This window comes from Sorex araneus, chromosome 3 (genome assembly GCF_027595985.1).
Source record: "Sorex araneus isolate mSorAra2 chromosome 3, mSorAra2.pri, whole genome shotgun sequence".
Classification (NCBI taxonomy): Eukaryota; Metazoa; Chordata; class Mammalia; order Eulipotyphla; family Soricidae; genus Sorex; species Sorex araneus.
The window spans coordinates 117,777,421-117,789,918 of NC_073304.1; the positions used below are offsets into that span (position 1 = coordinate 117,777,421).

General features: G+C 35.5%; 1 protein-coding gene across 5 annotated transcripts in view; it reads left to right on the top strand.

Moving 5' to 3' along the window:
• Positions 1–12,498, top strand: part of PPP3CB (protein phosphatase 3 catalytic subunit beta) — a 62,067-nt gene that overhangs the window by 21,945 nt on the left and 27,624 nt on the right. For 4 of the 5 annotated variants that reach the window (XM_055133749.1, XM_055133750.1, XM_055133752.1 and 1 more), the window contains exons 4-9: positions 2,537–2,648; positions 6,015–6,160; positions 6,434–6,573; positions 6,698–6,775; positions 6,881–6,975; positions 10,324–10,449. In XM_055133749.1, the coding sequence (XP_054989724.1) occupies positions 2,537–2,648; positions 6,015–6,160; positions 6,434–6,573; positions 6,698–6,775; positions 6,881–6,975; positions 10,324–10,449 (697 nt within the window). The remainder of the gene's footprint in view (positions 1–2,536; positions 2,649–6,014; positions 6,161–6,433; positions 6,574–6,697; positions 6,776–6,880; positions 6,976–10,323; positions 10,450–12,498) is intronic. The other variant, XM_055133751.1, reaches the window with a different exon arrangement.

A 12,498-nucleotide genomic window follows, 5' to 3' on the forward strand; every position in this document is an offset into this window, starting at 1 on the left:
TAAAAATACTAATTTTTTTAAGACTCATTAAAATCTCCTGTTGATGGTTCTTTTTTGGCTCCTCTTAATTTTCTAATTACATAAATAGAGAACAGAGGCCGTACTATGAAGGCATTCCAGGTAGTAAGTATGAATTTATAGCATATTTAATAACTGCCTTGTATTTTGTTGAATAAACAAACCACAGCTAATTTAGTTTCTCATTGTTAGGCATTTCAGGTGTTCTCAGTGTTCCCATTCCAGATAATACTTCATTGAGTCATGTTGTTTATTTATCTTTGCTTAATTACCCAATTATTTCTGTAGGACAGATTCCTAGAGTAAAGTTGCTAGGTAACAGCTCTATCAGTAGATACTATAGTCAAACATTGAATATTTTTCAGGCATGTTCTAAGTAACACAATGATAATTTATTCCTTATAATAATGTTATGAGGTAAACGCTGTTATTTTATGTCTTACATAGATGAAGAACCTGAGACTTGGAGGGGTTAAATAGCTTGTCCAAAGTCACATTGTTAGTAAGCAATGCAAGCAGGTAATATAGACTGCAAAGCTATTGTTTCTTTTTGTTTTGCTTTTGATTTTTTAGACCACACCCCGTGGTGACTACTGGTGTTCAGGGATAATTACAGGCAGTGCATGGGGGACCACATGGTGTGAGGGATCAGACTTAGGACTCCTGCATGGAAATCATGTCCTTAAACCCTCTGAGCCATTTCCGTATCCCAAGCCTGTGGTCTGAAGCTCTTCTCCCAGTTGATACTGAGTCTTACCTGAATAACTGTTGTTTTATAACCCATTCTCCAGTGTTTTTAACTTCCTTTTTGAGATAAGCCAGAATTCCCAAAGGGAATAAGAACTCAGATTGCTATTTGCCTAAATAGGAATTTTAAAAAATTGAATAGTTCTATTGATTGTTTCATCATTAGCCCCTTTTATGGTCCTTCAAGGCTTGTATAAAACTGGAAAATGGCCCTTCTAAGCATAAAGATCAGGAGCTTAGAAATGTTAAACAATTTGGGGAGCTTAGCTGGTAATGGAACATGTTGATGTGAACGACCTTGTATTAGTTATTTGTAGCTGTCTCTGTTAATAGATTTTAGTGTTATAAGAGGAAAATAAGTCAAAATAAGCAAAACTAATAAGTATTTCCCTGACATTTTTTCTTCCCTTTTTTTCCGGGGGGGTGGATAGGGAGGGACAGAGTCCAAACCTAGTAGTGCTCAGGGTTTACTCCTGGCTTGCACTCAGGAATCATTCCTGGAGGTACTGGGAAACCATATAGGTTACCAGAGATTGAACCTAAGTTAGCTGGATCAGCCATGTGCAGGCCTTACCTGATGTACTATTTCTTGGCCCCTCTTTTTATGTGAATAAAATGAAGGTCTTAATTATTAAACATTGCCTTAAAATTTTATCTTTTTTGGGGGGGAGGGAGGCACACCGGGCAGTGCTCAGGGCTTACTCCTGGCAGTGCTTGGAGGACTATTTGGGATGCCAGGGATTTAACCTGAGTCGGCTGCATGCAGGCAAGACCTTCCTACTGTACTCTCTCTCCAGCCCCTAAAGTTTTCTTTTTGTATAATTTTTTATATATTATAATACATAGGTGTATATATGTAAAATTTTCTATATATGTCTTTAAACATATGAAATATCCCTTTCCTTTATTTTGCCAAATAAAATCTGAGTCTGTGTTAAAACTTTAGAAGAAAGCATCTGTTGTCTGTTATAATATTATTTAATTTAAAATGATCATACTTTTTCATATCACTTTAGATAATAATAAGCATCTATCTTATGTAACACAATGTTCAGAGAAAACAAGCACAAAAGATGGCTATAACCTTAGGTAGCATAACATAATGCTTAAGGTTAGATCAGAATCCTTTCTCCATTACTTACATTTTTTATGATTTCAGACAAGTTGCAGATCATTTAGTCTTCTCCCTTCTGGAATAGAGATATTATTACTTTATAGGTTTGAGGAATAATTGGGAATTATGTAGTGAAACTTTAGTACATTGTAACTATTCAATAAATGTTAGCTACTGTTCTTTTAAAAATTACTGCCAACCTGCTGTTTGTAATTAATAATCAAATACACTATTTGATTAATTCGTTCAGCAGATGTTAACTATCTATAATTTGCTAGTTTGTTTTCTAGAAGTGGAGAACAAGTGAATAAAATAACAAAGTCTCTGATTTTATGGAGTTTATATTTTAGTAAAGAACAAAGAGAAAAAGAGAAAAAGAGTAATGGAAAGACCAGAACAATAGTACATTAGGTAGGGTATTTCCCTTGCATGCGACCTACCTGGGTTCAGTTGTGGCTTCAAGTATAACCCTCTGAGCCTGCCAGAAATGATTGCTGATTGCAGAGCTCAGACTCAACCATGAGTGCCACGAGGTGTAGCCCAAAAACCTTTTTAAAAAGGAAACTGGAAATTTTAAGGGTGCATTGAGGAAAAGGAATAAAATTTGAACAGCTTAATAATAGAAAATAAATTCACTGAGGACATTTTCTTTTGCAGTGTGTCTTATATTTATGGGTCCTGAAGATTCTGTACCCAAGCACATTATTTCTTCTAAGAGGAAACCATGAATGCAGACACCTAACTGAATATTTCACCTTTAAGCAAGAATGTGAGTATTGCTAGAATATGGGTAGTCGTAGTTATGGAGACATGGAGACTTTACAGTGTATCATGTAAGGTCAAAATTTGTGCCCAAACACAGCTTTGAGGAAGATCAAGATCTGTCTGGTGGTTTTTGTTTTAATGTATTTTTACTTATTTGTGGTATTTGGGCCAACCTTACTCCTGGATCTATGCTCAGGGGTCACATCTAGTGGTGCTTGGGGGACCATCTGCAGTGTCAAGAATTAATCCAGGGTTGGTCTTGTGCAAGGCAAACACTTTAACACTTGTATTATCTCTCTGATCCACTCTGGTACTTAATGGTGATTTATTCAGATGTTTTTCTTTTGTTTTGGCTACAGAGACTCCTTGGTTCCTCACTATACTATTTCTCTGCTCTCTGTTGAGATGCTTTTATCCTTTTTGTTTTGTTTTATGGAGGGGGGAGTGGGGGTGTGGCATACTTGTCCATACTCAGGGATCACTCCTGGCTGGGTTGGCATGGGGCCATAAGAAGTGTAAGGGATAGGCAAGCACCTTACCCCCTGCACTGTCTCTGGCACCAGATATTTACGTCTTTTAAAGTGTACTGAGGAATATTTTTATCTATGTGGTTTTAATATTAAATTAGCTTTATTAACAGGAAGAATAGAAAAAAGCTAATAAAAAAGTGGTTGCATCGTAGATTTTTTTGTTTCCCAATATAGAGACATGATTATTCTTAACAGATTATCATGTCATCATAGCGGATTATTTCAAACATTCTATTAGTGAATTGAAATCTTTAACCTACAATATTTAGCTAATTTCTCAATATGATTACTAGTAGCTACTATATAATATAACAGTTTTGACCTTTTTCATGCCTTTAGCTATGTGTTTGTAAACATACTGTTCCCACCTTATCTCTAGAGATACATTCCAAGATCCCCAGTAGATGGCTAAAACCAGAGATAGTAAGATGTTTGATATTTCTGTGCTTTTCTATATATTATTCATAAATTAGGCATTGTTACAAAAGTTACAAGAATCACAAAATGGAACAAAAGTAATTATATGAATGTATTCTCTTTTAAAATAAATGTTACATTTTTCAGACCTCAGTTGCCTCTGGTAACTGAAGCCTTGGAAGACAAAATTGCAGAAATAGGGTGAACTATTGTATTAAAATAGAAGTAATTTGCGAATTTGGGGCTGGAGCAATAGCACAGCGGGTAGGGCATTTGCCTTGCACCTGGCCGACCCGGGTTCGATTCCCAGCATCCCATATGGTCCCCTGTGCATCGCCAGGTGTGACCCAAAAATCAAAAAAAAAAAAAAAAAAGAAGTAATTTCAGAAATATTTTATCCCAAAACATAATCTAATCTAATAAAAAACACATTACTAGAGACTTATAGTAAAAGAACAATATAGTGATGGGTACTATCAGAGGTGTGGTAACCTAAATGAATATAAAATGAGACCTAGAAAGTTCGTGCTTGACCTAAAAGCAATCGAATTTAAATTTTTATTAAACCACAGTGCTGAAACTGTTGAAAAACAGGTCAGCAGACTATCCGTTTTGGACCGCTGGTTGCTGGATATAGATTTTCGAATATTTGATGTAACACTATTAAAGGGAAAATAGAATAGAAAAGGAAATGCAGAGGGGCTGGGGAGAGCTTGGCAGACTGAAGAGCATGCTTCATATAGAAGAGCTCCATCTTCATGCCAGTACCAGAACTAGTGAGTGGCAGCATCAATAGCAGCCTCAGAGCACTGTGCTGAGAGAAGCGTGTCCCCCCCAGCACCCCAAAATAAAATCAATAAAGAAAATAGAAGCTAAACCTTTTTTTTCTTTTTGCCTACATAAAACAAAGCTACCGGAAGAGAGCGATGCAGAATCTTGTGCATCAGAGCCTGTCAAGCTACCTGTGGCGTATTTGATATGCCAAAAACAGTAACAATAGTGGGTCTCATTCCCCTGACCCTAACTTGACAGGGACAATGGTGCCCACCCGAGCAAATCGATGAGCAACAGGATGACAGTGATACAGTGATCAAATCATCCACTAAAAATTTTACCAAACCACAAAATACTCAGGAAAGGCATATAGGAGCAAAGGAATGTGCAAGATACTTTTTCCCCCCATTTGTTATTTTTAATTTAAAAAATGTATTAAAGAGCTATGATCCTCAAAATTACTAGGCAAGATATTCTTTTTTTCTTCTTCTTCTTCTTTTTTTGGGTCACACCCTGTGATGCACAGGGTTACTCCTGGCTCATGAACTCAGGAATTACTCCTGGTGGTGTTCAGGGGACATATGGGATGCTTGGAATCAAACTCATGTCAGCCGAGTGCAAGGCGAACACCCGCTATGCTATCGCTCCAGCCCCTAGGCAAGATCTTCTTACAAGTAAATGACAGGGCCAGGGAGATAGCACAAGAGTCCATCTCCGCCTATCTGATGAAAATTCTCATCAGCACCCCTGAGCACTACAGGTGTGGTCCTGGAGACCTCTAAGCATGGTCAGGCATGGCCTTCGTAGGCCCCGAGTATCAACAGGGTGACCTTGGTGGTCCCTGGCACCGAGGAACTGAGCAGCATGGCATCTTCATGCCCTAGTGTTAACTGTCTGGTTCCATAAACTCAGTAAGCGTTTGTTGTAGATTAAAGAGAATTTCTTAGCTCTGCCCATGTATAAATATTTTATTTTTTTGGTTGGATGAACTTTGAATTTCATAATAAAATAGTGATCTTGCTTTCATTTAACAAAGTAGTCATTCTTAATTTAAGTATTTAAACTATTTAAATTGTGCGTATAGTTTTAATTTTGCTCTGGTTGGCATAGAAAGGTAAAGGATTGAGTTATATTTAGAGATTGAACTTAGTTTACTTTGTTGGGCTTTGTGCCACATCTGGCAGTGCTCCGAACTCTGAGTTTGCACTTAGGGATTACTCCTGGTAGGGCTCAAGGAACTACATGTTAAACTGGGTAGGTCATGTGCAGGGCAGGCACCCTACCCACTGTGTTATCTTCCCAACCCCTGAACTTTAATAATTTAAAACCATTTACTATATACCCAAAGTAAATACAAAAATGTTTATTTTTAAAATATTTGTATGTATAGTAAAATTCACTTTTTGTGATGTTTAGTTTTGAGTTGTGACAAATGTATAAAGATCCCTATCACTGTAGTCATAATATGGAAAAATCCTATTATTTTGTAATTATCTTTTTGCTTACTGCCTTTGTATCTGCTCTCAACCTCTGGTCATTGCTTGTCTGCTTTCTGTGTTTATAGTTTCCTTGATTTGGTTTTAATAGTCATGTGTATATATAGTTTTTAAAATGATGAAAACTAATGATAATAATTTATCATTTTTTAGGTAAAATTAAATATTCAGAAAGAGTTTATGAAGCTTGTATGGAAGCTTTTGATAGCCTGCCTCTTGCTGCACTTTTAAATCAACAATTTCTTTGTGTTCATGGTGGACTTTCACCAGAAATACACACACTGGATGATATTAGGAGAGTAAGTATCTATTTAGTTTCAAGGTTGATTCTCATGTGCAGTATAGAGTAGACGCGCTTCAAAGTTACCATTACTATTAAGATTGTGTAATGGTGGGATTACTATATTGTATTTTTTTTTACTATATTGTATTTTAAGAAAAAATATCCTAACCAGAACAATATAATATGGGTAGTGTTCAAAGTTGGTATTACGTTCACGTTCCTGTGTCCCTCCTAGCTTCACTTTTTGATGAGTTATTTCTATTCTTTGTTTCTTTTCTTTCTTTCACAGTTAGATAGATTCAAAGAGCCACCTGCATTTGGACCAATGTGTGACTTGTTATGGTCTGATCCTTCTGAAGATTTTGGAAATGAAAAGTCACAGGAACATTTTAGTCACAATACAGTTCGAGGATGTTCTTATTTTTATAAGTAAGGAAATATATTCCAGGATTAGTGATTAGTGACGTTTTAGTTTTTAAACTGGTACATAGTACTATAGAAAAAATATATAGAAAACTATTATATTACTTAATTTACTTTCTTTCCCCCACAGCTATCCAGCAGTGTGTGAATTTTTGCAAAACAATAACTTGTTATCGATTATTAGAGCTCATGAAGCTCAAGATGCAGGGTAAGAATTCTGTTTCCCCAACCCAAATTAACACCTTAAATACGAATCAAACTTAGTAATCATGATTGATGCTTTACGATGCATATTAAGCTATTTGTTTTGCAGCTATAGAATGTACAGAAAAAGTCAAACTACAGGGTTCCCTTCATTAATAACAATTTTTTCGGCACCTAATTACTTAGATGTCTACAATAATAAAGGTAAGATGTTGTTGATAAAATTGTTAAACAGCTAGCATTTTTGTTGATTTTATTTAAAAAAAAATAATAGAAAAGGGGCATTGTTTGAAACTGTAACTCTCCAAATCTCATAAAAAAATTAAGATATAAGGGAGGGGAGAGAATAAGAAATAGAAATCCAAAATGTGAAACTTAAATCATTTATGACCATTCACTCACAAGAACTGTCTTACAAAAGAACTCAAGCTGAATACATCAGACAAAATCAAACATGATTTTCTCAAACTCCCCTTTCTTAAATCTTTCCCCTTATAATGTAGACAGTGTTTTCTTGTTTGCTTAAAGCTGCTTCTGCTTTCACTTTCATTTACAGTGTATATTTATTTATCATGTTTCTTGTATATTCACTGAGGGTAGTCTTTTCCTGTCTTACTCTCTACTTAATCTTACTACTAATCTTATCACTGTCCTATGAAGATCTGGGGTTCATCTTTTTAAAAAATTTTTTGGTTTTTGGGCCACACTCAGTGGTGCTCGGGGCTTACTCCTGACTGTGTACTCAGGGATCACTCCTGGTCAGCTCAGGGAACTCATCGGGTTCCTAAGATTGAGCCTGGGTCAGCTGCCTACAAGGCAAGCACCTTATCTGCAATACTATCACATCGGCCCCTGCAGTTCAGTCTTTTTGATTAATTCTGACCTCTTTTCAGGGAGGAATACACTCTTCCCTATCCTGCATTCTCTATTTAAAAAAATTGCTTTGGAAAGAAAAAATTTTCCCTCTTTTTTTTTTTTTTAAATCTTCTCTCCAAATTTTATGCCTAAAAGAATTGTTTCATTTAATTTTGAGTACTGACAGATGATATCCAAGGATTTTAATCTGGTTAAGTGTGTGCCACCAAAGACATTGAAGATGAGTTTGGATATGTTTACGTAGTTTATATTTTCAGAAGAGGAAATTAAGAAGCTAGGTCCTGTTCAGTCTTGACATGTCTGGAATTTAGTTGACCATGTCATAGCTTCTTGGGTTAGGCTAGAGTGGATGTGCCAGGAGGAAAGAGCAGAAGGTTGGAGACTTTTGAAAGTACATTTAGAAATATAATGAGATAATTGCTAAATATGGAACATGGTGTGAGTTCAGAAGGAGAGCAGATAATTTTTTTTAAGATTGGAAGTGATCCTTAGAAGATCAGTGACATGCTATGTAATAACTTTGATACAGAATATGCTATGAAAGCTTAATACTATGTTCCTTACCAAAGTAGCAATACAACTGACATTTAGCTTCTTGCTTGTCTTTTTGTTTGTTTTGATGCTGTTAGGGATTGATACAGGCCTCTGAAAGCCTATTTTGCATGTGCTCTGCCCATTGAGCTATCTCTGATACCAAACCCCAAGATGTTTACCTTTGTAAGATAGCCTCTTAAAGATTATGCCCTGTGCTAAAATACTCCAAATTATATTTTTGGCTCATCAGTTTTGAAAATTGTAAGATACATAATGAAGAGTGGCATTAATTTTAAAGAGAAACATTACTACAACTTTGACTCCATTATCAAGAACAAAATTTTCTGGGTTTTTGTTTTCGTTTTTCAAGTGTGGTATGCTTTAACCTACTTGTCAGTCCTACTCAGGGGCTCTGGTAATCTATCATTCCAGTTTTAGTACATACGCTGCCAAAGCAAGTACCAGAATCTGTATTTTTCCACCAGTGTTCCTGTCTATTCAATTGTGAAATCCCTTGTCAGTTTTAAAGAAACCTAGTGTTGTGTGATCAGTTGATTATTATCTTACTGGTTGTTCTTTGTCAGTTTGTCTCAGGAGATTAAGGGATCACTTTTGTTAGTACTTAGAAAAGAAACCCAAACCACTAAATCTTGTCTTGTCAAAATCAAACCTCTCAGTAGAGTTTTGAGTCTGTATATAGTTTGAGTGCTTACATGGTATGAGTGTATAGTGTTTTGTTCCATCTATAAGGCAATTTTCTAGGATCTTTGCTCCTCTTTTTTTTTTTAAAGGTGAAACCATGTATCAGTTCTTAGTTTCATTTCCTTCCTTCCCTTTTTAATTTTTATTTTATTTGTTTTGAGGAGGGGACTCACCGGCAGTGCTTGCTGGCTACTCCCAGCTCGGTGCACAGGGATTGCTCCCATTGATGCTTGGAGGACCATGTGGTACCTGGAATAAAGTCTATGCTCCCTGCATGCAAAGCATGTGCCCAGCCTAATGAATTATCTCTTTGGCCCTCTACGCTTTATTTCTTGAAGCTAAATTGAAAATATTTTTATTTCACATAAATACACAACTTTTAACTTTTTTTAGCCAAAATCACAAATCTTAGGTTTTATTTTTCTGTATTTTAATGCTTTTCTTTAAAGAGGAAAGAAATAAACCACATAAAAAACAACTTGAGGTAGGTTGGATGGACATACTAGTCTTACAGTTAAGAAGCATATTGGTTAAATAATTTACCAAGCATTGCACAGTTAGCGCATACTTTAGATTAGAATCTTGCCTATCCAACCTAGTGTTTCATAAAGTAAAATAAGAAGGGGCTGAAATCTAGATCAGCAAAGTTAAGCTGTTTTTCACATCAACATACTGAAATATTAGAAAGTATACCAGAAATTGGCATGTTTATATATTGCTATTGGATTGTTTGGTTTTATCACCATTTGGGGTATTACTGTAGAATTTCTTTCTAAATGAAATGAAGTATTTGTAGTAGTTTTTCACTTGGTTTATCCAATATTAAAGTGAAATGAAATATGTTCATTATAAACATTCCAAATTGGTTTTATTAGTGTTTTCATTTTTTTTTGTTTATTATCAATTAACTATTCCTTTCACATTGCCTGCAACTAAAAAGACTCTTTTAAATTCTTCCAACTTATCTGAACTTTTAGAAAATTGCTCTTTGTCATTCTGTGTTTCTTCTGAAATTTGAGTTTTCACAACTTTGGATTTAGTAGAAGTGCACATTTATCAATGAATTATAAATTGAGGAAAGTTTTAGATATGATTTGGAAATTTCATTAATGCATAACAAAAGTCTGACTGCTATGCATAAAGTTGTTTTAAAACAAACTATTTATTATACCTAAAAATTAATTCCTACCTCTCCCTAGGAACCCTTCATTTCACTCTCCCTTGATTCCCCATCCACTTAAAAAGATTTTTTTTGTGTCCAGGGATGTGACTCAAGTGGGTAGAGCATATTTGAAACCCTCGATTTGATCTCTGGCACCCCTTGGTACCCCCTTCCTGAGGGACCCCACACGAAGAAAAGATATTTTTTTGATTTTTGTGTGTTTTAGATTTTTTGAGCTAAAAACAGACTGTTACATGTCATTCAAACTTATCTTGCAGCTGCTGTATTAAAGTATGAAAATAATGTGATGAATATTCGACAATTTAATTGTTCTCCACATCCTTACTGGTTACCCAATTTTATGGATGTCTTTACCTGGTCTTTACCATTTGTTGGAGAAAAAGGTATGGTTTTCATTAAAAAACAAAACAAGCAATTGTCATTGTTACATTTACTCCAATTTACTACTGCAGGCACATACTTGCTAAAGAAAACTGAAGTCTAGTTTCACTGTGGGTACAGTTCTACTTGTATCAGTGGGTGTGGGTATGAGCCTCAAAGATATTTTAGTTAGCTGTTTACAGCCCCCATGTGAGGGTGGCTGGGGGACTAGAAGACTTATAAATAGCTCAGTGTTGTCTTCAGCTGTTGGATTTTCTTTCTTTGTTTCTTTAGCTTAAATCTTCTATGAAGAAAAAGAGGGATAGCTTTGATTTGGAATGGTATTGCTTTCAGGAGTGCCACAGCATATTTTAATAAGTGTAACAACCCTTGCTTTAGATAGTAGTTCTGTATTTTTTTTTAAAGAAAAATTGTATTTAGGTTCTATCCTGATATTTTGTCCATGTAAAAATGTTTTCAATCTTAGTGGTAATGATTTCCTTATAACTTAGTGTGAAACTTAATAGACTTTTTAAGAGGAAATAAGTAATACCTAAGTAATTTGGATTCTGTTTTTCTAATTGTATAGTATTCTTAATATTTCCTTAATTTTTTATATTCTTTTCTAAGTTAGTATTAATTTTTCTACAGGAGAATGTATCAGTTTTCATATGTCAGAAATAGCAGTATGAAAGTTACAGATATGATTGTATTTAGTTCTGAGTCTCTGTTTTGTCTCACCTTTTCAGTGTTACAAAATGTTCTGTTTGACATAATGTTATTTCAGCCAAGGCAATTTTTGGTTCTAAAATTTAAAGTTTTATTTAAATGAAATTTACACTGTTTATTAAACCAATCTTTCGGAAATTGCTTTTGGTCCTCATTGTTTACTTAAGTCAATATTAAGTTAACGTAGAGATAGAATTACCCACTTCAGCATTTGAGAAAGGGGCCAGCAAAGGGCTTAGATACAAGAGATGCATTACACTTATTACTGTCTATCTTTGGTAAATGAGAAATAGTTCAATCATAACATCATTGGGCTGAAGGGAATTTAGGCACTCATCTTGCTCATTTTCCTGCCTCTAGGCTAGACTGCAACTTAACTATTTTAAAGTAATGTGAGTGGGTTGGGGAGTGGAGAGAACAGATGAAGTAGGAGGGAAAATGACCTCTCATAGATTCTAATAGGAATCTCTAATCCTTCCCCCGTAAGAAAATATTTCATATTTAATGTAAGTGTTTATGCCATCACTATTTAAACAAGGAAAGAAATATATAAATGATATATTTCTCAACTGTAGTCACATTTAAAAAAATTCGAAGAGCCAGGGCCATAATTCTGTGTAGGGTGTATGCTTTGCATGTATGAGGCTCTGGGTGTCAGCCCTAGCACCAGTAAATAAAGGGAAATCAGATTTTAGAGCTCACAGTGAACTCAAGTATATAGTATAACTTTTTTAAAAACTTTTTTATTGAATCACTGTGAGATAGATCCTTACAAAGCTGTTGATGATTGGATTTCAGTCATACAGAATTCCAACACCCATCCCTCCACCAGTGTACATTTCCCAGCACCAGTTTTCCCAGATTCTCTCCCATCACCCTGCCCCCCACCCCCTACTACCTCTGTGGCAGGTGCTTTTCTTCTTTCTCTGTTTCTGTCTTTGTCTGTCTCTCCGTCTCTCCTTCTCACTCCACTCCTCCCCCCCACTTTGGGCATTGTGGTTTGCAAATATTGATACTGAAAGCTTATCAGGAATATCTGTTACCTACTTTTAATCCTCAGGTTTTGTCCATCGTGATCATTCTCATTGTCATACTGGTCTCTTTGTCTTATCTACCCTCAGCCCCATACACACTTGTGCTTAGTTCCAACCATTGACCAGTCCTCCTAACTCCTGTTTTCCCTGGTCATGGATATTATTATTCTACTATATGTATTTTTTTATGTACCACAAATGAATGCAGTCATTCTATATCTGTCCCTTTCCTTCTGACTCATTGCACTCAGCATATCTGTATGTCCATCCATTTATAGGCAAATTTCATGACTTCATTTTTTCCTGACA